Below are 24,304 nucleotides of genomic sequence, written 5' to 3' on the forward strand. Positions count from 1 at the left end.
GAATTAAAAAAAAACTTTTTTTAATGAGTCGAATATGATAATTATTGCAGGGATCGTTTCCTAGCATCCTCCCCTGATCCAATAATTCTTTTAAACACAACAGTCGATTCTGCACTTAAAGGTCTGGTCTTAAACCCTTCATCATTCCAAGAAAACGTCCCTAAATCTTTAAAATATCGTTTGTTTTCTGGAACATTTAGTTTATTCAGCAACTGTTGACTAATATTGGGCACTAAGGGTTGCAGTAAAATAGCGGAAACGCGCAAAGACTCCATCGCTAAATGCAAAACCACCCTGAGCTCATCGATTTTTTCGGGGCTCTTTTTCAGCTCCCATGGTTTAAGGGTTTCGAAGAACAAATTTGCCGAATGTAAACAAGTTATTATTGCCTCCCCCGCTTTATAAAAATTGTATTCCCTGTAGTGGCTTTGGCAAATACCTAAAAATAGTTAATTTAAATATGTTTTTACTGATATTGTTACTGAATTAGCTACTTGGAAGTTCTTCAATGTCAGATAATAGTTTTTTAGTGACGTCTAAACAGGAAATCTCGCTGAAAGCTTCACTGTCAATTGCCGGCACATTTTGTTCTGGATTTAAAGACTTGCCACAACACCTGCTCAGTAAATTTCCTAGTGTATCAGCCAATTCAGCATTCAGTAGCCTTACAATTTTAGTATCGCTGTAATCTAGTATATTACTTATTAATTATTAGAATAGGTTAAAGACAATTGACGCCTACTTCCATCACTGTGATTCACTCCGTCTCTTAGGAGAAAATATCGCAAACCATCCGCAGTGTAAGTAGTTAACTTGTTCATGGGATTTACGATGTTTCCTTTAGATTTCGACATTTTTTCTCCATCAACAGTCCAATGTGAGTGACACAATATACATTTAGGAGGGTCTAAACCAGCCGCCATTAAAAACGCCGGCCAATAAACACCGTGAAATCTAAAATCTAAGGGTTTTTTATCTTAAAAACCCCAATTTCATATAAACATCAAAGCTCACTTTAATATATCTTTGCCTATCACCTGAACATCAGGTGGCCACACATTTTTAAAATCTGAATTTTGAGAATATCCCGCCACTGTAAGGTAGTTGACAAGGGCATCAAACCAGACATAAATTGACTGGTCGGGATCATCAGGCACTGGAATACCCCAATACACCCTTGATGAAGGCCTAGATATTGATATATCAGATAAAGCATCCTCTGAGTGGATTATATCCAGTAATATTTTATAAAATTTCTTAGGAACAATAGCAGACCCTAAAAGTTCCTCAAATTAAAAGTGGTGTAATTTAACACTGAACAAAACACACCATGGTCCCTTAACCATGCTAATAAATCCTGTTTAAACGAGCTGAGCCGAAAAATATAGTTTGACTCTTCACTCCACTCTACAGGATGTTTGCTATCAGCTGACACTAAAACTTTTTTCCCATCTTTCTCAATTTCACACAATTGTGAGTCACTTAAAAAAGTTTCATCAGACACACAATACCATCCTTCATAAGTGGATTTGTATATCAAGTCCTTTTTTGCCAATTGTGTCTGAATAATGATGGTAATTCATATAGTTATTACTATTCCAAAAATGATTGCCAATTCTCACCCAAAACTGTTGTACTGACAACTTGTGCCGATTTTCGCTAGTTCTAATAAAATCCGTATATGAAATATTAAATGCATCGGCCATTAGCCGGTACTTTGAGGAGATTTCTTGGCAATAGGTTTCAACTGTTGTGTTGTGTGATTTGGCAGAACGTTGGATTTTAGTTCCATGCTCATCAGTGCCAGTAGACAGTACTACTTTGACGTCACTTTGGATTAGTTGGTTCCACCGCTTAATTGCGTCAGCAATGACAGAACTGTACAAGTGGCCAATGTGGGGTTCTAAAAAATGTCTATGTTGAACTACCATATTAAGGCAAATTATTATTTCACACTAAAATAATGATTAAATTTACTGGAATAAAGGTTTTTAGAGGTTTGTTGGTTATTAAATCTAGCAATAACATTGTCTTTAATTACCAAACCCCCTAAAATCCATTAAATGGTATCCAGGATCAGGATGGATTATTTCAAGACTTCCAATCCAATTGTAATAAGTAATTTTAAATTATTTGTTTGCTTTAAGTAGTATTTGGGACTTACCAGCATTTACGTAATATATGGGTGTTGTTACATAGGGTGACTTTCCTGAAAAGTACCTTTTTACCATATGAAAATTTTTCCAAGACATTTTTTTCTATCAATTAAAAAGTGTAAATTCTATATAAAACTTTAAAATGTACTCAATTCTAGTTCTTTGAAATTTACACTTACACAAAATCTAAAGTATTTCAGCTTTTAATTTAAAATAAAAATCTTTCAAAATTGAAAATCCTAAATTGAGGTTATGTGTCTGTTGCCATTTCTTCTTCTCATCTTTTTCATTACTTCAGCTGATCAATAAAACGCGCTGTCAAACAAATTGATTGATGTGAAGTTGTTCAGTTTTGTTTTTCTTTTGCTTAGTAATAATAATAATATTTAGTATTTTCCGGTTGTATTTTCACTTAAAATCGAGTTGTTCACAAACAAATCATGTGTTATTGATCGTGAAAAGTGTTGTAGTAGTGGTTGCCCCAAAAATTCAGCACTGCAGGATATTCCCTTGAGCCAGAGTCCCTGAATTTTTGTAAGTATATTTTTAATGACTTCCCAAAAATTGATCTAATTTCAGTTACTTTTATAGCGTGTGGCCAATGTACTTTGCAAGTTCTATATTCAGAAATAGCTATATGAAGGTGAAAAAGCAGAATACTTTATAAATGTGACTGCCAGTCACAGCACTGTTTTCAGTCCACATTGTCCCAGTTAACAACATAACAAACCATAAAAATGGCACACTCTGGTACTGTTACGGGTAAACGAAAGGAGATTTACAAATATATTGCACCATGGCCCTTATACAGTATGAATTGGTCAGTAAGACCTGACAAGAGGTTCAGGTTGGCATTGGGAAGCTTTGTGGAAGAATACAATAATAAAGTTCAGATTGTGTCACTGGATGAAGAGACTAGCGAATTTACAGCTAAAAATACGTTTGAGCATCCTTATCCCACTACTAAAATCATGTGGATACCAGATAGTAAAGGGATATTTCCAGATTTATTAGCTACAAGGTAAGACTAAATGATTTTTCTTAAGTTGACTTCAACTAGTTTGGTTTAAGTTGGCTGAATTTGAATCTTATTCTATGTTTCAGTTAAGGTTCATAATAGAAAGGCTTGTATACTTCATGCATTTTGATTTTCTAACAAAGTTTAAACCCATTTTCAAGATTTTAAACTTTTTTAAAAACCTTTCTCAATCAGAAAGGTTCTATGGACTTTCATGGTCTTGTCTGAACATTACTTGATAGATTAAGTTTAAGCAAGAAACACAAAGTCAATCTCCACAAAAAAAATTTTCTCCATGAAATCTTTTGGATTTTGTGGAGAATGATTTTGTGCTTTTTGTTTAAACTTACACTACAACTCTACTGTGTGAAGATGGACTACTTCTTTTCATTACTTGATAGAGTCTTTTTCAGTTTATTTTTATATTTTTACAGTTTTGGACTGTCAAAGGTCAGAATTGGGTTCAATGTTCTTTTTGTTTTTGGTACCTTATATTAGGTGAAATTTGTCAAAAAACCTTTAAAAAATTGGAAAAATGTAATTTTTTGTAAAAAAGTGCAATTATGTCAATTTTTTATTCTGCTTCAGAAGGGTTCCAATTCTTCTCTTCACCAAGAATGAGTATTAGAGGCGATTTTAATTACCTTTTGAAATTTTGATATCTTGGAAATGTGAAGAGCTAGAGATACCAGTTTTGGCTCAACATAATTCTGAACAAGGTCATTTTTGTAAGATTTCATGGATTTTCAGTTTCTGAAATATTTTACTTATTTTCATGGTTTATGTAGGTTTGAATTTTGTTTTGGGTCTTGGAAGTCTTTGAGCTCCATATGAAAGTCAGTATAGTCATAAGAGTAAACCCAACTGATTTTCCAAATGCCGATGAGCAATGCAGTGCTTACAGTATACTAACCTTAATTTAGGGCAGTGTGTTATTCTTTATGATTCAGAGTAAACATTTACATTGTCCTAACTTATTTTTTCTTAAATAGTCCTAAATACAACTAATTTTTAGTGGGGATTATCTCCGCGTTTGGCGAGCTTCAGATCCGGACACCCGTCTAGAATGCGTTTTGAATAACAATAAAAACTCCGATTTCTGTGCTCCTCTTACCAGTTTCGATTGGAATGAAGTTGACCCTAACTTAGTTGGTACTTCTTCCATAGATACAACTTGTACAATTTGGGGTTTGGAAACTGGACAGGTACTGAAGAAACTTCCAAGTTTTGTTGTTACTGACTGTAATGGTATATTCAGGTTATTGGTCGTGTAAACTTGGTCTCTGGACATGTAAAAACCCAACTGATTGCTCATGATAAGGAAGTATACGATATAGCGTTTTCACGAGCTGGTGGAGGTCGGGACATGTTTGCGTCCGTAGGGGCGGACGGATCAGTGAGAATGTTTGATTTACGTCATTTGGAACATTCAACCATCATCTACGAAGACCCAGCTCACACACCTTTATTAAGGTTGGCGTGGAATAAACAAGATCCCAACTATTTAGCCACGATTGCTATGGATTCTTGCGAAGTAATTATTCTTGACGTTCGAGTTCCTTGCACTCCCGTAGCTCGATTGAACAATCATCGAGCGTGTGTTAACGGAATTGCCTGGGCACCGCACTCTAGTTGTCATATTTGTACAGCTGGTAGGACTTTAAAAATATTAATATTTGTCTATTGGTTTGTAACGTGAATTTTTAAAGGAGATGATCATCAAGCACTGATATGGGACATTCAGCAAATGCCCAGGGCGATTGAAGATCCGATTTTGGCTTACACGGCCGCTGAGGGTGAAGTTAATCAGATTCAATGGGGCGCCACGCAGCCGGACTGGATTGCAATTTGCTACAATAAGTCTTTAGAAATTTTACGAGTGTAATTTGTTTTATATCTAGTTTAGAGCTAAGGTTTAAGCTAATTTTTACAATTAGTGTAAACTCTAATGTGGTGGTTAGGAGCTAACCAAATTTCTCAATTACTGTCAAACATTGATTAGTTACATTATAATGTAAATTTTTATCAAATGAGTAATTCTTACAATCATCCATTTGCTATTTATATTATGTGGTGTAGATTAAAAGCATATTATGTGTGTATTTATACAAACTGACTACCATCAATTTCAAATTTATTTCCCCTTCCTTTGCATTTCTTTAGAAAAAATGGAATCGAACAAAAACGACGTTTCAGGAAACTTTAAAAAGCGGATAAATAGAAAAAAATTATATTATTTATTGCAAGTTTACACTTTTACTAAATTTACTCCATATCTAAAATATATGGACCTAACCTAATTACAATTTAATCATAAATAACATAAAAGAATATTGCACACAATGAAGAAAAATACTTTGTTTCTTAAAATACTATGGTATTCTTTAAGAGCATTGATTTAATTACAAAAAACTCCGTATATCGTAAAATATCCGTATTTTCTAAGGTAAAATACAACCTGTAAATGCATTTTGCTAGCACAGACCTTTAATTCTTTACATAATTCACACTAATCACACAATTTTGAAAATAACGAAGTAGCTGAACGGAATTTTGGACGAATTTTGTAGTATTTTTTATCCTCTATTTCTAATGGCGTTTTAGTGAAATCTATAATTCAAATAAAAAAGTTCCAATCATTCAAAAATTGAAAAAATGTCATTTTTGCAAAAAGTACAATTTTGGCAAATTTTTAATTTTGCTCCAGGAGGGTTCCAATGCACAACAAAGGGCATATTTATACCAAAGGACTATAAATTAGGTCAGATAAGTACAAAAAAGCGCTTTAAATTTGTAGTATTTTTTATCCTGGCGTTTTAGTGAAATCTATGAGTTCAAATAAAAAAGTTACAATCAATCAAAAATTTAAAAAATGTCATTTTTGCACAAAGGGCACGTTTGACAATTTTTTATTCACATTCTTCAAGTGTAGTCACTAAGGAAGTTTTATTCATCTGACACAACACATGAATAAAATCAATGCATCAATACTGCAAAATGTACAATTTGATTTTTGATAAGGATTTTGATTGTACCTTTTTAAAATTTTAGCCAGATTGAGCGATATTGACTACAGTGTTTAACAAAATGGCAGGTATATGGTAATACTATTTTTGATTTTTTGTACACGTGATTATCCTACAGGTAGATTTATCGATGATTTGATTCACACTATTGATATCATACTTTTGGCACATAATTTTGCGCAATAAGTTGTGCTGTTTAAACTAACTTTAACCTCCATATTGAAAGGGGCCTTTGAAACACCGTGACATGCCCTTGCTCTTTCCCACCCACTATATACACGTACAAAGGAACGAAAGGGTCTTCATGCCGAATTGGTTCGTTCAACTGAATTTTTTGGAGTTGTCTGTTGCGTTCAGCTCTGCTTGCACTCAGTGCTCGAACTGGGTCTGTGCGTTTGTTTTTGACGTTTTTGTTATTTAGGGCCAAGTTCAAAGGTCTAACAGAACGACATGACTGTCTGTAGACCACTTTGGTGTTTCTGTCCAGAATGCCGTCAAAGTTAACGAGTTCCAAGACTTCGTCGTTTTCTTTAATCTTCACAGCTTGATTTGAGTTCAACAGGTTCTTCTCATCGGTGGTTAACATTGATTTCATGGCGGGTCCCAGGTAGTTTGGGTTACAGAAACCAAAGGTTTCTTCATTCTGAATTATTTTTTTTAAAATTTTTTCCTACAACATTTAAGTGTGCTTACCAATAAGTTTCCTTTAATTTTTGTGGCCTCATCTTGAGGTGTGCCAGTTTTGACACTATAATTGCTGGCGGAAGATAATCGATTCACAGTTTCTATACTGCAATAGTCGGAAGTTGAAGATACATTCTCTTGGGATTTTTCTGCAATTGCTTCCTGGTAAAGTGGATTATCCGCGTATGCCAAATGAGAACTGTAACTGTCTCCCCTTTTCAATGGACACAAGCTTTCGTAGTCTCCCAATTGATTAACTGATGGTTTAATCTGTAACACACGGATTGCTCGTAGTAAATCCTTAATTTAATAAATATTCTGAAGAATTACCTCGGAATTTAATCTGCTGTTCAATTTAGTTTCAATATCTGATTCATCGTCAGTCAAATAAACCAACTTGGAAGCTTCCACTGGAGTTAGTACTGGAGTTGGCAAAGTCAAAGCGGTAAAATTTGGCACTGATATTGGTTCTCGAGGGATTTTGTTTACGTGACTGGCAAAATCGACTCGTTTCTTGCGAGTTGTACCTTTTTCGGGCTTGACTTCTTCGTCGGAAGACTGAGAATTGTCCATGTATTTTTTCTTGATCACATAAGCTGACTTTGATTTCACCATCGAGCCTGCACAATTTTTCTTGATTATTTAGTTTGATTTAAACAAAAATTTATACTACCTCTGCATGGTGTGGAAAGATTTGGAGGTGATGGATAATCCGGTTCAGGTTGAGAAGTCGAGGAATGTTGCCTTAACAAGCTTTCCGTACTTTCAGTTACTGTGCCTTTTGACAGAACAGTGTATCCTCCACATCTTGAATTAATCCGTTGCAGATTAATTTGAGATAATTTTGATATTTCCTGTAGCAGACTAGACTTTGTATTCTTGCCCGGCTCGGCGTACTTTTCAGCCAAATTACTACCTAAAATTTTTACCAATTCATGCAAATACGATCAGAGTCTGATGGTTAAACAAAATTAGTACCATCAGTGTAGTTAAGTTCAGTAGGCTCAAACACGTAAGTGTTTTCGTAAGGGGCAACCTTGTTGTTTGGTAAATATGAAGAGTGTCTGTTTCCTCGATCTGCTGAGTTGCAAGTTCTTGCTCGTATTCGTTTTGATCTGGTTTCCAGGGATTGTTTTGAGGAACCCTTCAAAATCAGCTCGGAAACGATGAAGGAACGGCTTTCTGAACGTGGTTGAGGTTTGGGTCCTGATATTGAAATTTTTTCCCATGATTCAGTGTCTGAAACGCAAACGTAGGCAAAGAATATCTCATAATCTAAACGTATAAGACATACCAAAATTGAACTTCCAGAGATCGTTGCAAACTTCCCCGTTGCGTTCACCACCAAAAATGATCATAGTTGATGGTAGTTTACAGCAAGAATGACTGTGCAAAGGACCTGGATTTAGTTTAGTTTTAATATTGGACCAAGTTTTCTTGTAAAGATCCCATTTCCATAAGTCACCGCGTTCTTGCAAATCTGTCATACCTATAAACAAGTAATCTTGGAGCAAATATCCAGGATGAGAATAGTGAAATTACCTCCATAAATCCACATTGCTTCGCTATGAATGACTGCCGAGTGTTTGTGTCTTGGAGAAGGTAGTTGGTCGGAATGGGTTTTGGTTGGTACTGTGGAAATTAAGTGCCAGGACTCTGTATCTGCATTAAAACAAATAAGTGATAAGGTGTTTGATTCAGTGTGAATTTAGTACCGAAATGGAAAGCCCACAGTTCTCCACAAGATCCTTTTAAGTCTTGGTATCCACCGTAAATAAGCATAGAACCATTATGCACTAGTGCTGTATGTCCACGTCGACCTTTTGGGGCCACAACATCTAAAATCAATTCCACTTAATAAAAGTCAACAAAACTAGAGTTGTATCCAAACGTACCACGTTTTGTCTCCACTTTCCTCCAAGTGTTTCCTTTTACATCATAAACCCATAAAGGGGTTTCAGTGCTGCTGGAGAAGCTTACTTCACCTCCAAACACAAAAATGTTGTCTTTATATGCCACGGCTGTATGTTCCTGTAGACAAGGCAAACGGACGCCGGATGGCTTCAGTTGTTGCCATTTTCCTGACACTATCCACAAAATCAACATCATACAGTTTGGACTTAATGTACAACTCACCTAAATTGTATTTCCAGAAGTCTTTTAGGGGTAAATTACCGTTTCTACCACCCAACACGTAAACATTCTCCCCAAGTAGAGTGGCACTGTGTTTTGTCCTAGCTGATGGTGCCGGACTGGAAGTATCCTCAGATACCACAGCATTCCACATAGTTTTTTGATACAGAACAACTACTATTGATAATGTGTGTTTATGTTTGACTGATAGTAATGTAAAATCAACTTACCTTAAACTAGTTTAATTAATAATAAAACGAAAACCAACCAACTGTTGTTTCACATTTAATACACTAAAATGAATGTGCGGTTTTGTAGTATGTACAAACAAATCGTAAATATTTTGACTCGGCGTAACTTGGAGCCCTGCTTTGTGCAAACTGGAAACCTCATTGGAATCACGCAGGCGTTCCCAATTTTAATCCACTCTGGAGCCAGGAATATCGATTGCGATACGCGTGGATGGAACTGAACGGCACTTTTATTCTAGGCCCTAAATTAAAACGTGTTTCTTCATAAATTATGTATTATTAGTGTCAATGGGTTGTTTTACCTCGTACGTACATTTTGTATGTATAGTAAAACCATTTGGGGTTAATAGAATATGAGGATTGATTGATGTAAAATAAACGTTTTCTCAATTGAGGCTTTTCTAGCATTTTTTTAAGAACATCCTATAGGTTTTTGAAGTGTATGAACAATGTCTATACTTTTTTCTTAAAAAATTCAAAGTGATTTGAAAGACAAAGTCAACAAGAAGTAGAAGAAAAAGAAAAAGGAAAAACCAAGTAAAATAGGCAGGTGCTTTTGCAGTTAGAGAGATGCTCTAAATTGTCTAAATTCACAGTGTTTGGTATAAGGAAAAAGATTATTTAATTAAACAAGTTAGCATTAATTATCATCACGTAATTATACAAGTCTTTTATGTATTATTGTATTAATTACTGATTGTCAGTGAATCAAAATCAAATTAAGGACACTCTGGAGTGTATATAAAATACAGGAAATATTAGAAATAAATAATACACACTAGTCGAACATTTTATAAGATTTTTGCTTTTATTTTACAATCTACTTTTAGATAATCATAATCATAATAATAATAACATTATTTTAACAATGCTACGAACTAAAATTTTTAACATTGAGTTGTAACATTTGCTTAAAAATAAACAATTTACGTATTTATAAAATTATGTACACCACTAAATAACACAGATAAATATAACAATTACTACCTATTTCTTTTTTAAGTCTAATCGCTAGTCGCCGACCAAATCTGATGGATCTAATTAGCTGGTTTACATCAATTTTTTTCACATCAAATCACGCCAAATTTAAGTAATTTTAAATATCAAAGTCAGCGACTGTACTATTGTTTAACACGCTATTATGATTATATTTACACTGTTTGTAATCTCACTTTGGCCGTCGTAAACGGCAACAATCCACTCCATTTTGATTTTACTTTAATTTAAATGCTTAAAAACCATCAGTCAAGTGTTTCAAGACCAAATACCAAAGCTGAAATTCCATTCCCATTTTTTTCGTAGCTGTCCAAAATTTTGTTTAACATATATTTAATACTAATTATATCATAACCATTTTACGAGTGACGGTGATTTGCCAAAAAATAAATTTTTGTGTACTGTCTTATGGTCATTTCAAATGCTTTAAAACTTAAATGATCCTGTTTAAAATCGTTTGTCTTATTAGCAAGCAACATCATTTTACAACACTTCAAAAACAATTACATAGGCCTAGAAGATAACACTATGTGTTATCATACACTTATATAATATAATATACAAGTATGAAGAATGCAGAATTGGTGGCTTTTAGTTTGACAACCGTGCCAGCTTACTCTTAGTTGTAAAAAGCACTTTACCCACAACCATGTAAACCAAAAATGTTAACCCAAAATTTCTAGCTAATTTACCAAACTAAATTAAAAGGAAAAGAGTCAATACAGTAATTTTTTGGCTATAGTTCTTACCTTATAACGTTTAGAATATCCAAGAGTTTCACTTATAGTAATAATTATCATCTAACATTTAGGTTAAATATGGTTGATTATAGTTTTTCTCAAAATGCCTAACAGCAAACATATACGTTGAACAACTAGATAAGTAATTACTACACCATTGTCTTACTAATCATGCAGAATCAATTTTTTTTTTTTAATTTTCTTGTAGTAATGGTAAATTAAGAAACTTTTATAGAAGTGCTTACTATATAGTATAACTTTTGATGTGTATTTTGGCTAAAGCAACAATTCTTACCCACATTAGCAGACAATGGATTCCACTACAAACATTTAATTATAAATATGTTTCAACTACACATAAAATTGATTAATATGTATCTTAATATCATAGCTACACACTAAATCAAATATGAATGTGTTTACATCAAGTATACCTAGGGCTCATTGAGTTATACCTGATGACAATGTAATAGTGGCGTATACGAAAACAATTTATGGGGCCCAGTTCCCCGTTTTGTTCTGTTTTTTCATCACTGTGTATACATTTTTAGTACAATTATATGCGAGATAAAACTGATTTGCTGTTTGGTTATTGAAAGTTTGATGGGACTTGAAATTTGAACGGGTGAAACTCACATGGGCACCAGGATACGCCACTGATCATTCATATTTGACACTCACATTGAAACGTTACACATTTATGAATATTGTTGATTAATATTGGTATAATGTAACACTGATTAACATTTATACGAGTAGTATAGTTAATTATGTTGGTTATTAAGTATAGTTGGAGCATCAAAGTCTAGGAAACTAGTATAAGCGTAACCAAGTTAAATTGATGGAAACCACTTTTCAATAATGATTTTTTTGGTGTAGTTTTAGATACACAAAATTTCGACTTAAACACAATGGCTTGATCTCGATTATCGACAGAGTGATACCTATTTAAGCTAGTTAACTATAGGTATTACCTTGTACTCGAGTTTGTGCAAGGCGAATTATGTGCAGCTCTTCCAAATAACTGTCATCAATTTGACTTGGTTTTATAATAATTGATTATAAATTTACCTCATATTTTGTGCTAACTAAACTGAAATTTACTTAGTAAATCCAACAAACAATCTTCTATACCAAAATGTCTCAACTTCAGTTTGCAACTAAGAGCAAGCTTATTCGTATAGTTCTTCATACTTGTAATTAAAATATACGGTACACATATAACAACAACCAAATAACTATGTTTCTTTAGCCACTTAACTATTTATGAAGAGGAACAGAATTTTGATAATGTTAAATTCAGAAACCTTCATACTATTTTAGACAGTTTTAAAACGGATTATTTGTCAATGTAAGTAGAAACTAGGTTATTTTGCCTTTCCCTTTCTTTCGTGTTTAGCTTAGCTTAGTTTTCCGATAATAATTAATGAATTCGTAACTAAATGATGCTTGTGACGTTGCCAATCGACACAAACTACATTTGACAAATGCAGTTTAATCAGGAAATTAGTCTTATAACTGCAGCAGCAATTTTTGGTCCAACGGCACCAGCATTGTAATGTAAGTATACGTTTAAGCATATTGCATGACACAACAACAACAGAAGTCGTTACACATTTTTATTTTGCAAGTGAGCAGGTTGAAATTAAGTTAAATTAATCAGTGAATATCAAAGAAATTCCAGTCGTAGAAGAAGGTTTTTATTGTCCCAACACTTATAGCGATTAAAAGGGAGTTTTATCATTAGGCCTTTTTGGATGCTACTTCCGATTATCACACACAATGTATATTTTAGACAGAGTGTATAATATAATCTTACTATTTATAATAATATGCTGTTTTCTATTTAGATATCCTAATTAAATATATTATTTATTTCCTCTAATTAACGTAAAAAATAAAACTGTTTCAATTAACAACTTTATGTAGTTGTTTCTTTTCTGATTATGTCATTGTTTAACGCAGCGTTTAGCTTCTGTCCTCCATTTAGTAAAACCTGTTGTTTTGTCAAATGTAGTAAAGCATTGATATTGTTCGTCAACCGATGAATTGAATTATTGAAGTTTAGTGATTGGTATTTATTATTATAGTGACTTTCACCAGTACAACGAATCAGAAATACATTCACTTATTTGGACGCATATAATAATATTATGTATATTAAGGTATACAATTCAGCCTTAAAAATCTAATCTTAAACGCATACGAAGACGGCAAAATTTTTCGTTTTAGAGATACCCAAGCGTTGCGTATTTTTTGACGAACGGCGTGTTTACTTTACAGTTTTCCCTATAAGAAAAACGTTATTATATATTTCCCTTATTAGTTTAATAAGGATTTTGGGTATTAGTGGAGATGGACAATCGAAACAACCCACAAAGTTTCTGACTTTCTGCTAATATTCTCGTAATTATCACTGAAATGCAAGTGTGACTAGTTATTCAATCAATAAATCGATCTTAGTATTGTTTATGTTTTGGTTACTGTAAAATTACAATAAAATCAATAGTATTACTTTGCCCTTTAGTCCATCACATAAAAATAACAAACAAAAGGTCAGAACACCACGTAAGCTGTTTACAATCAACCAACATTTTTCAGCAATACTGACCAAAACTTATCTATACCATTAATTTAGTAACTAGTAAGACTTAACTTAATAACTACAAATCTTCCCTCTATTAATATTAAACAGAGGACACTTACTCGTCCTCCCAAGGACACACATCATCGTTCTTAGGCTCATCATCTTCGCCCTCAGACGGTTTTTTCTCTTCTTTGCCTTCTCGATTTGGTTCAGGTGGTACCTCGCTACCTGGTGATTCGCTGTCAGGTTCAGCTAGAGGAGCTTTGGGTTCTTGGTTGGTTGCTACTGCAGGTGAGTCTTGCACCACCTGACTGGAACTGGGTTCGTCACTGTTGCCACCTTCTGGAATAAAAATTTGGTCTTTTAATGGGGATATGATGGTGGGTAGTGTCGAGATACCACAAGCGTTCTTTAAATCTCCACTTGAGTTGGAATCGATTTTGGCAAAGTTCAAATCGACATCGAACGATAACGGAACATCAGCGGGCACCGAACTAACACTAATGATGGGGTTGACTGTGGTAGTCGTCGTCGCCGTCGTCGTTGAGCAAGTTTTTACGACACTTTTGCCTTTTTCGTTATTATCCGCACTAATGTTAGAGGGAACCTCTAATCCATCAGAGCAATAATGATCGTTTGTAGTATTTTCAGGTACCACGAATGTTGGGGAAGTCGTTTCCGTGTTCGATGCGCTATTATCCTCAAAGGAGGAAACTTTACGTCGAGCACTGCTTTCTAACGTATTGGTGTGACTTATTGGTACAGAAACAGAAGCTCTTCGAGGTATATCATAAGAATCAACGTGCAGTTTTTTGCCGCAATCCAATGTATGCTGCTGAGTTAGTAGACCGCGTTGGACCTATTGACAAACATTATTTTATCTTAATTATAAATTTGCAATAAAATCAAAAATACTTTTTCGCCAACGTCTGTTATTCCGACGCTTATATCTGACGACGAACTTTCGGACTCGACCCGACCGGATTTCCGTCGCCCTCTGGTGGGAGTACGAGGAGGCGGAGTTGCAGGAGTTTCCCAGGGGCAAACCTCTTCAGAAGTGGATGTTCCAGGTACTATGTTGGGCTTTTTAACTCTATTTAATAATATAAACACATTATCCACTGAATGCTTTACCAGTATGCTTGTCAAAGTTAAAAACCAGGGTGGCCCAAAGGTTAGAAGCAAAAATACGAGAGGTGATTCTAGGCTTAAAAAATTACAAAAAGACGAAAAGAAACTGAATTTTGTTGATACAAACTTGGACTGGATCACCCAAGTCTTCTTGGAATACCACAACAAGTCCAAATTTCATGCAAAAAAGTAGAGCAAACTACTTGATTAAAATAATATGAACTTACGCAACAGTCGTGTCAATTGGGCTGGTTTTGTTACCATCTAGGTCACCCCTGAAAGGAAGCATTGCTATCTACATCTAAATGAATTCTATGCGAGTACTTTACGAGATGTTTGTCTACTAGTTTGTTCACCAATAAAAAATTTTAAACATCTCGTAAAGATTACATTCAAAGCGAGTTGTGTGTATTTGATGACTCTGTGTATGTATTTGAATAATTTTGGTGCTCTAGCTTAATAATTAAAATATGAAAATCCAGTTACCTATACATCAATTCATCTGAAATGTCTGTAGACATGCTGCAATATGGATTTAAACTAAAACTTTTTTAAGTATTTCTTTGATGGTGATCTAGTGACAGGCATTATGATTTAGCCATGCTACATCGAACGTTTTTTAAGGTCGATTTGTTCTTATTATCACTACGAATGATATGTGTAGTACAGAATGAATCATTTTGTTCAAAATGAATTTGGTGTCTAATAAGGTAACAATATGACTAACCCTGTAGTGGTTTTCCTTCAAAAACAAGGCTACTATTTATAAATAATAAGAAGGAATGTTTCACCTGTATGGTATGTCGCTCAAGTTGCTCTGGGAATGCGAATGGGAGACTTTAGTGTCTTTTGTCGTTGCAGTGTGAATTATTCCGCCTCCAACACCAAAATGGGAAATTTCGTGTGCTGATCCTGACAAGCTTCGATCACTGCCACGTCTTTTGCTCAGATTACCCGGAGCTGGTGCTATTCCTGTGTGTTGTTGCGTTTGGTTCGGTTGAGAACCGGTCGATGCCTTTTTCTTTGTGGGTCCAAAACCAAAAAACCTACCACAACAAAATAATAGTCTAAGTTGGTAGATTAACCATTTGCTTACCGTTTCTTTTGTAACGGTTGTACACCGTTCATTAGGAGGTGCTTGTAATATTCCGACCGAATAAATCTAGGATAGCAATCTTTCTTCAATAACAAGTTGTAAACGTGTTCTTGTGCAGCATCGAAACAAAATCTACTATTGTTTTTCATTCCTTCCAGAACTTGATCCATCGTTTGATTATCGATGTTCACTTCTCTGGGTGAACCGTGTTTAACGTAATTTCTGCAAATTAAATTTGAGACTATTATGAACCCCAGCACTAAAAATAACTTACTCATAAATCTCTTGCACTTTCCATAAAACTTGCGATTGTGAGGAACGTCGCAAATCATTCACTGCCAACCAAAACAGTATGTTTTCCTCGCTTTTCTCCTTTTGCAAGTAATTAGTAAACTCTTGAACCCCAGTTGGGTCTGAAAGTAAATCTTCCATTGATAGTGCCCATTTCTTCACTCGTTTTTCTGTGGGAACGTCGACCCTGCAATGGAACAGTCTTGTGTGTATATGTTCAGTAAATAGTTTTCACTTACGTTGGAGCGTTTAATTGCCAAAAAGTAGCGTCTTCATTTACCCATGGATTGGCAGGTTGTGGGGGAACTAAAAGTGGATCGTATTCAGTGTATGTGTCGATATGTTGCAAAAGACCTTCCAGAGCTTGTGACACTTTGATTCTCGTTCGGTATAAACTACCTCGAAGCAATTCAACCTGAAGAAAAAAGTTAAAGTAAAGAAGTCTCAAACTCTTGAAATTCCTGAGAGGATAAATTTATAAATAGTAGGAGTTTAAAGGTAAATTGCAATTTTGAGTTATAAAATTGCATTTCCAATATCAGCGTACGAGCCACTGCGTTATCCACTTATACGACAAAGTGGAACACATAAATTTTTCTTTCACATTCTCGAATGTTAATTATAATTTTTCCCTTCCGTGTATACATTTCATGAATAATAACTCTAACAAAGACGAATAAATCGATCAAAATCGTGAAATAATAATTAGCAAAGTATTACTTCTCGTCTCCAATCGTCTATGGTTTTCTTTCTTGGTTTGACGCCGTTCCAGGAACGGGTTGGTACTGGAACTTGTTCCAGAGATCCAGGAACACCAGGTGGAGGGCGATGCACCCTCCAGTAGGCTTTCTCTTGCGAATCACTGATTCGTTTGTCGTGCTTCTTCATGGCTTTGTGATGCTTAACCTGTTTGGTTATGTTAGAATTTTGCCATTAACTACTGTTGTGTTAGTTACCTGTTCCTCAGCTTGGGCTACAATTATATCCCACTTGTTTGATAGGTTCCGTTTCAGGTTTGAAAAAGCCTCCATTTCGTATTCTTCCAAGCCATGTCTTTGCTTGTTTCGAAGCGTACGTTTCGTCAAGTATATAGCGTAATCGACGTTATCGGGGGGTTTATTTCGCCAAGGCCAATAATATGGAGACTAGAATAGTTTAAAAAAAAAACAACATAGTTAATTTATAATCTAAAGTTACTCCAAGGTGATAATTACTTGAAATCTGTAGAGTGAACTATCATCTCTTACTACCATGTTTTTGTAGTCGCTGACAGGGAAAAAGTAGCCAAACTGGCACAACTGGTTTGCAATGTTAAGAGCCTCTGTAAACAAATAAAAGTGTAAAAAAAGTTGTTTTTCTGCTAATTATTTTTATTTACCTGATTCTTCGATTCCGAGACGCATCATGAGCCACTCAATTAAGTCGTAGCCTGCAACAGAAACATTGCCAAAAACATGAATAAGTTTGAATTTAAAAGTTTACAGTCAACTATATGCAAAGTAATACTGTAAACAAATAGATTATACCAGGAATTATGTACTTTTCGGAAAAACATGAAAATTCCAACTATTCAGCGGAAAGCAGCAATTAGAGCAGCATATTGAAATCTATTTCGACGTTTTAATGACTTTTTCCTCAAACTGGGGTTTGGTTAAAACCGAAATACCCGGAATTCGGATCAACTTTTTGATGAAAATCGCAGCCAGATTACTGGTAATGCATGCGCAATTGAGCAAACATTAAAAAGAAATTGTTTTTGTGTTTATTTGCTTGAAAAGAAAAATATAAATAAACTCGTACCGGTTTAGTCAATGTTTGTTCGAGTTGTTATAGATCGGAAGTAAATAGTAATGGATTGACACCGATATTCCGTTGGTTGGATTATATTCAATGCGAAATTTATTGATGAATAATTGGTAACGATTAAATAGTAAGTGTTAAACAATGCATTGCTCATTACTGTCGTATGATTAATGATTATTGTCGTTGCAACACAAAATGGCTGAAGGTTTGCAATACAATAATTTAAAACTTACCTATGAATGCGGCCGGAATCGACATCAAAAAAGACTTTTGGCTCTTAACAGGCACACCAGTGGGCTCCGAACTCTGCATTTGTTTCACGAGCGCTTCCATCTGAAATGTGACAATTTTTGCGAGAAAAATCTTACTTTTAGGTGAGTGACTTTACCTTATCAAAGGCTTTTGGCCTATGGCATGGTTGCTCCCGGTTTTCAGGCTCCATGTGTGAGCCTACCGGGCTAGGGCGGAGGGGGGGCTCGGAGGCCGTGCCACGCATGCACGACTCATTAGCCGAGCTCCATAGGCGAGCTCTGCCCCCGCCCCATCATGCCTTCACTCACCCCCACATTGATGACCTAGCTGTAGTAGAAATTTCAAAACTATAAAACTCTCAAAATTTAAGGATAACAAAAAACATTTTAAAAACAACTAAAGTAGGTACAGTAAGTTTAGTGACAACGCAGGTTTTAGAATATGTGCACTCTACAAGCACTTTCGTCAAAATGGACGTTTATCGAGTTTTTTCTACTCACTAAAAACCATTAGCGATAACCTTAAACTGTTGCTTAGCTAGTTTCCTACAGTATATTGAAAAAAATACATTTTTGTTAGGAGATGTTGCTTTTTGGCGTGTTTCTCGTGTAACACCGTGTATGTTTGAGATAAGCTGGTTTTTTGCGATATTTTGTTCAAATTTAGCAGGCAGTTTTGATGTTCTGTAGTTTACCCCATTCAACAGTGATCGGAATTTACTGATTGAAATTATTTATTGGGGGCCTATTCTTTAACTAAGATGTTTAGTGTTGCATTACTCAATAAAAAATAAAGTAAATTTCAAAGCAAACCCGAAGTAATCATGTCAAAAACTGGGAGAGCAGAATTAAAATAGTTATTTACCTAACAAGTGCGGAATGTGGTAGTTACTTTTCCGCACGAGACTGCAGTTGAAGGGTAGGAAAGACGCTTTCCGCATGTGTTAGGTACAAGCTTTTTGGCGTGTTTTTCATGTAACACCGTGTATGTTTGAGATAAGATGTTTTTTTGCAATGTTTTGTTCAAATTTAGCAGGCAGTTTTGATGTTCTGTCGTTTACCCCATTCAACAGTGATCGGAATTTACTGATTGAAATTATTTATTGGGGGCCTATTCTTTAACTAAGATGTTTAGTGTTGCATTACTCAATAAAAAATAAAGTAAATTTCAAAGCAAACCCGAAGTAATCATGTCAAAAATTGAGAGAGCAGAATTAAAATAGTTATTTACCTAATAAGTGCGGAATGTGGTAGGTACTTTCCCCCACGAGACTGCAGTTGAAGAGTAAGAAAGAAGCTTTCCGCATGTGTTAGGTACAACATTTTTCCTACGAGTATCAATTTTAATTAAATTGAACGAAAATGTATAGTAAAATTACTAAAATGAAAGCCTCTGTTTGAGCAAAAAAAAAACTTTGCCGCACTAGTGTGGAATTTTTTCTTCGCTTGAACATCTCATAAAACGGTTGGTGCAAATGGGTATTTTTGCTCTACACATATAAACTTTAAAATTAATCTTGCAATGCGGAAAAGTAGCATTACCGCACTAGTGTGGAAAAGTACTCCTTCCTTCACTCAAATGAGTGCGGAAAAGTATGGAATACACATATAGGAACATCACACCTATATGGAATACACATATAGGAACATCACAAATATGAATTCCTATTTTTTTAGCCAAAATTGTACCCATGGAGAATACAGGATTACGTCAATCTCAAAAGGTAAAATTACAACTATATGGCAAAATCTAAAATCCATATACAAAGTGGTCCTCCGGGAAATGCATCGATCGATTCTGGAAAAAGTACAAATAAAGAAAATCTGAAAATTGGGATAGCCACCAAACTCGATTAATCTAAATTAGTTTCAACATGGACATACTTCAGCTTATACCTGAAGTACCAACCTACCTAAGGTACCAACTTCCGTATTTTAAATATTAAACACTCTTTAGACATATTTTATGTAATCTGTATCCGTTTCTGAGATATTTACTATTTTATGTGGCATGAGCAATACCTAAAGCAATTGTAATTTTTGCATAACAGAAAACGTTTTCTTTTTCTTCTTTTTTGTCGTGTTAAACAAGGTTGGTTCTAAAGTGACCAAGTTTACTTTTTACTTTGAACTAAATATTTTGCACTTAACTCAAAATTCAAAATAAGTGCTAAAACCTTTATTTGAAACTGGTAATAACTTATTGACATTGGAAAGTTTCCTATATAGCGTTGCGCACTGATTTTATTTCTGTAACTTTGTTACTGAAAGTCAAACATTTTCTTAGTTTCTCTAGTCAACAAAATTACAATGTAACTACAAGATTTATTGTTTTACGGTGTTGTTGTAAATTGTTTGACTCAAACACCTGAAATCTTTGTTTTCAAGGTAAAGACGTCTCTCGTCCGTTTCTCTAAGGCGTGACCGTATTACAGGGACTTTGCAACAAGTTTGAGGCAACGTCTGAGCTTTGACGATTCCGGTTGGTAAATATTTAGACAGTCAGTTTATTTATATTAAGTATTTTTAGAACACTCTTTTCAATTCAAAAGATGTACTGGAGGCGTAAACGTCGTACGAAAATAATCAGGTAGCAAAAGTCCTGAAATACGTTTTTCTGTGAGTACATGTTCGATACTGTTACCAACTAATGGCTTTAAAATGCTTTAAAAATCGAAGTTCGTAATACAAACGAGTTGGATTGAGATCTGTCAATTCCAACGCAAATTAGCTGCTCAAGCGCAATTTATAAATAGCAAGTTCTGAAATTTTCCTTTACACGTTGAAGACACATTACTTTTAATTATCATTTTATATTTTTGAAAAAAAGACAGGTTTACGTGAATTACATTGATGAATTTTTCTACTTATCAAAGCATGCCTCCAGGCGGAGCCATATCGATAATACTGACTAATAAATCTTGATTAAACAACTGATTCATGTTATAATAGGGAACAATAAACAGATTTCGCATCTGTACCGAGTTAGTTGCGAAAATTCATTTGGGAACTTCAGTACTTACCAGCAGGGAGCTCATAAGAGGTCATCCGAGGCCACAGTCTATTACACCATGCACTGGTTACAAAACGGTAAAAATTGAATTCTGCCGCGTTTCTGAGTATTCCTATGCGATTGAACTTTTGATATACGGCATATGCGATATTCACTGTTCCTGAATCTGGATAGCGTTCCAGCCGAAACTGGGCGGTTCGATATTTCGCACCGTAATGGCGGTCGGGGATGGAGTGAGCGCGCACGACGCTTTCCCAGGATTTGGAAATATTGATCCTGAAATGACCAACGAAAATTTCACTTATACGTACGGGCATTCTCCAGATGAATCAACTTTTCTAATAATCATTTCCTCACTAGCCCGGCAGAATATTTAGTACAGGGCTAGTAGCTGTTTATTAACAGTTTCACACCATTTTAAAACTACTTTTTGCTGATTGATTGAGTTAAGAAGCTATCAATTAACTAGATTATTTAACCTAGAACCAACTATTTTAGAACGGGTTTTGATTAAGAAAATTGTATTTTATATTCTTATTTTTTAAATAAAAATCAAATTCAAAATTTTGAAAATGTACCTATATTACAGATATCAGGAATGGAAAATGCAAACTGTTTTGTCCTACCATTAACCATTTGCCTGCATTTCAAATATTTAATGGAAAAATTCTCGAAAACGACGTAATTTATAGAGAAACCTTTTAGAACAAAAATTGTCAAGATAAACTAGAAGAATCGAAAAATGGTATCAGTTATTAAGGGTGTCGAGCAAAAATTGTTTACATGTGTGCTTGGCCCTTGTAGTTTATTTTTGTTTCTACAATGGATGGAACTTTCCAAATACAGTAGCTTGCATTCTTAGTCACCCACCCGGTACTTTCCACTCTTGAATTATCTTCCACCACCCTGTATACAGCAGTGTGCTTTAAATTCACCATTGATGTCAATCAAATAATTAATGAAAAACACTAACAGATTGATTTCATAAAAAGAAAATTTTATTATAAAATCCAGATTAAATAAAAGACCTTTTCTGAAAAATTGAAAAATCAAGCGTTTAAGGTCACGTGACAGTGTATCCTCATGTTAAGCATTGCTCGGGCAAAATCACATGACCGATTCATTCACTTTTAAACTCAATTTTGTAAGTAAAATTTGTTAATCTGTTGAATTAGGGAATTATTTGACTGGATTGGTAAGGTCGCGTTTTTTAATCCTCACAGGTGGAAAATTGTGCTGTAAAAGTCACGTGACCGATTATTTTAGTTTTTAGCTCCTGAGTTTTTACATTTTCCAGTTTTGGTCGTTTTGAACAAACACAAAACTGCCTAAAATCAACGTAACAGATTCAAAAGGTTGAGTGAGAGTATAGGTTTTTATTTCTGATGCTGTAGCATGTTTTCGAACTAGTGGACCTCTAATTTGGATTTCTGGCTTTGCCGCTTGCCTTTGAAGGCTTTTTCATTAAAACCCTAGTACAAACAGTACATATTTCCATCATGAAGCACTACTGCTTCTGTATTCATTGATTCCACGATTCCAATAACGAACGATTCCATAATTTCCCTGAAACAAGCATTATAATGACATCATTATTTATAATACCAGCTTTTGTTTGCTTATAAACTTCATTAATTTCGGTAATATCCTTTTCAGGAAATGGTTATATGGCCGGAACTAACTGGAATTTCACTCAGTCAATGTACTTTTGATTAAAGTTGTATATTTAGAAAAAAAAAACTCTAAGTGAGAAAGTTTGGGTCCACTTGAACACATTTATAAAACGATCAAGTTGCAAACTTGCTATTTGGACATGATAAATTAACAAAATTAGTAAAACAACTTTGTATTGCAATTCTGCCATGCAATTTATTGAATATTTTTACAAGCTGTTTTTTTGATAAACCTAAAGAGAGCATCTACGATGTTAGCAGGAGTAACGTCGTCGCATTTATTTTCTAGATCATTCACTACACAAGTCCATACAGTTGTTAATTTGCTGAAATTAATTAACGTTAAAGTAATCGCAATTAAAAAAAGTTATACTTACTCGCATTTTTCTTTATCTATTTTGAAAGAAGGCAAATTTAAGTTTGGTAAATCAGTAAGAGTGGCATTGGCTGTACTGATGTTTAGAGTGGTTTTAATGCATTGTTGTATTCCTTCGGTACGGGATTTAATACACCGGATACCGCCTTCCGCAACAAACACTAAAATCATTAGTAGTTATTAGCGTTCATTATTGACTAAAAGGTTTCAGGTAAACGCAATTATCTACCCTAATTTTGTTTGCTCGCAATCCCACCACTTAAATTTACTACATTAATGGAAAATCTAAATTACTTACTTGCTAAACGATCTCCATCTCTATAACAGGCAAAATCACCTACTTCTTTGGCAATTTCAATGACAGTATCTAAAGCCTGAATTTCAATTGGTTCCATGCATTCTTTTGTAACATTTATACTTTTCAAAATACACTCTTTATACTCATTGCGTTTGTTGCAGTATTTAGCAAAAACTTCGTCCATCGATCCGGTTTTTTTGGCTTCATCCAATTCTTCTTTAACCTTATCCAGATCAATCTTGCCTTCTAAGCATGTTTTGGTTTCGTTTAATGCAACCTGCAAATAAGCAAACTTAAAGACCAGACAATCACTAAAAGGAGCATTTTTTACTTTTAGCCTATCGTAGGTGTCAGATTTACCAAACTTGTCACATTTCTCCTTAAACACCGGCACATCATCCAAATTGGTTGGAGCGTTGGGAAGCTCGATTTCAGCTAAACAACATCCTAAAACATACTTAATAGCACTTAGGTTTAATTAAAGGGTTTTAGTTACAACCTGCACTAATTAGGCAAACTAGTAAACGCAAATCCATTGTTCTAATTTAGTTGTGCCGTCTACAACTTTACTCAGACAATAGCAGTTAAAGCTAAGCATTGGAAGGTCAAATTGATAATCTCGTCTGGTGTTATCGCTTGAGGTTACGACCTGTTTGCTGGTAACTCTTAAATTATTTTCTTCTCTCTAATGTACATATTTAAAGTACCAGGAGTGGATTAGTTAAAGTCTGTGAGTCAGTGCTGTAGATTACACCACACTAAATTGTAGTAATTTAATTGG

At 34.6% G+C, this 24,304-nt stretch overlaps 5 protein-coding genes across 8 annotated transcripts; 1 reads left to right on the forward strand and 4 right to left on the reverse strand.

The window, feature by feature from the left end:
* Positions 1-3: 3 nt before the first annotated feature.
* MetRS-m (Methionyl-tRNA synthetase, mitochondrial) lies at positions 4-2,409 on the reverse strand. The gene is made up of 7 exons (XM_081976970.1): positions 2,165-2,409; positions 1,623-1,903; positions 1,330-1,561; positions 1,015-1,276; positions 743-954; positions 495-689; positions 4-439 (listed from the first exon to the last, which is right to left on the reverse strand). The coding sequence occupies exons 1-7, from the start codon at positions 2,250-2,252 to the stop codon at positions 42-44; spliced, it is 1,668 nt and encodes a 555-aa protein (XP_081833096.1). The 5' UTR covers positions 2,253-2,409; the 3' UTR covers positions 4-41.
* Positions 2,410-2,526: 117 nt separating this feature from the next.
* wap (DDB1 and CUL4 associated factor wap) lies at positions 2,527-5,286 on the forward strand. Of its 2 annotated transcripts, none has more exons than XM_081976979.1 (5): positions 2,527-2,690; positions 2,748-3,177; positions 4,190-4,379; positions 4,433-4,826; positions 4,887-5,286. In XM_081976979.1, the coding sequence occupies exons 2-5, from the start codon at positions 2,894-2,896 to the stop codon at positions 5,057-5,059; spliced, it is 1,041 nt and encodes a 346-aa protein (XP_081833105.1). In that variant the 5' UTR covers positions 2,527-2,690; positions 2,748-2,893; the 3' UTR covers positions 5,060-5,286. The 2 variants fall into 2 exon arrangements, with proteins under 2 accessions (XP_081833105.1, XP_081833104.1); XM_081976978.1 differs by having other exon boundaries at positions 2,528-2,690; positions 4,884-5,286.
* A 104-nt stretch (positions 5,287-5,390) lies between these two features.
* On the reverse strand, positions 5,391-9,726 carry LOC145727410 (uncharacterized). Its single transcript, XM_081976961.1, has 11 exons — positions 9,248-9,726; positions 9,021-9,194; positions 8,780-8,971; positions 8,600-8,722; positions 8,427-8,546; positions 8,179-8,373; positions 7,863-8,123; positions 7,558-7,800; positions 7,215-7,504; positions 6,894-7,154; positions 5,391-6,843 (listed from the first exon to the last, which is right to left on the reverse strand). The coding sequence occupies exons 2-11, from the start codon at positions 9,169-9,171 to the stop codon at positions 6,397-6,399; spliced, it is 2,283 nt and encodes a 760-aa protein (XP_081833087.1). The 5' UTR covers positions 9,172-9,194; positions 9,248-9,726; the 3' UTR covers positions 5,391-6,396.
* A 327-nt stretch (positions 9,727-10,053) lies between these two features.
* On the reverse strand, positions 10,054-21,456 carry LOC145727408 (regulator of G-protein signaling 9). Of its 3 annotated transcripts, XM_081976953.1 has the most exons (16): positions 21,187-21,456; positions 18,301-18,491; positions 18,146-18,245; positions 17,488-17,538; positions 17,324-17,430; positions 17,066-17,254; positions 16,830-17,015; positions 16,349-16,524; positions 16,093-16,296; positions 15,819-16,040; positions 15,514-15,768; positions 14,950-14,997; positions 14,507-14,684; positions 13,991-14,450; positions 13,711-13,933; positions 10,054-13,293 (listed from the first exon to the last, which is right to left on the reverse strand). In XM_081976953.1, the coding sequence occupies exons 2-16, from the start codon at positions 18,406-18,408 to the stop codon at positions 13,233-13,235; spliced, it is 2,568 nt and encodes an 855-aa protein (XP_081833079.1). In that variant the 5' UTR covers positions 18,409-18,491; positions 21,187-21,456; the 3' UTR covers positions 10,054-13,232. The 3 variants fall into 3 exon arrangements, with proteins under 3 accessions (XP_081833079.1, XP_081833080.1, XP_081833081.1); XM_081976954.1 differs by lacking the exon at positions 14,950-14,997 and having other exon boundaries at positions 21,187-21,452; XM_081976955.1 differs by lacking the exons at positions 18,146-18,245; positions 18,301-18,491; positions 21,187-21,456 and adding an exon at positions 17,636-17,761.
* Positions 21,457-23,019: 1,563 nt separating this feature from the next.
* On the reverse strand, positions 23,020-24,182 carry LOC145728097 (27 kDa glycoprotein-like). Its single transcript, XM_081978092.1, has 5 exons — positions 24,023-24,182; positions 23,855-23,970; positions 23,524-23,800; positions 23,227-23,386; positions 23,020-23,175 (listed from the first exon to the last, which is right to left on the reverse strand). The coding sequence occupies exons 1-5, from the start codon at positions 24,057-24,059 to the stop codon at positions 23,046-23,048; spliced, it is 720 nt and encodes a 239-aa protein (XP_081834218.1). The 5' UTR covers positions 24,060-24,182; the 3' UTR covers positions 23,020-23,045.
* Positions 24,183-24,304: the final 122 nt, after the last annotated feature.

This window comes from Ips typographus, linkage group LG4 (assembly GCF_016097725.1).
Source record: "Ips typographus isolate SLU linkage group LG4, UJ_Ityp_2.0, whole genome shotgun sequence".
NCBI classification, from domain to species: Eukaryota; Metazoa; Arthropoda; class Insecta; order Coleoptera; family Curculionidae; genus Ips; species Ips typographus.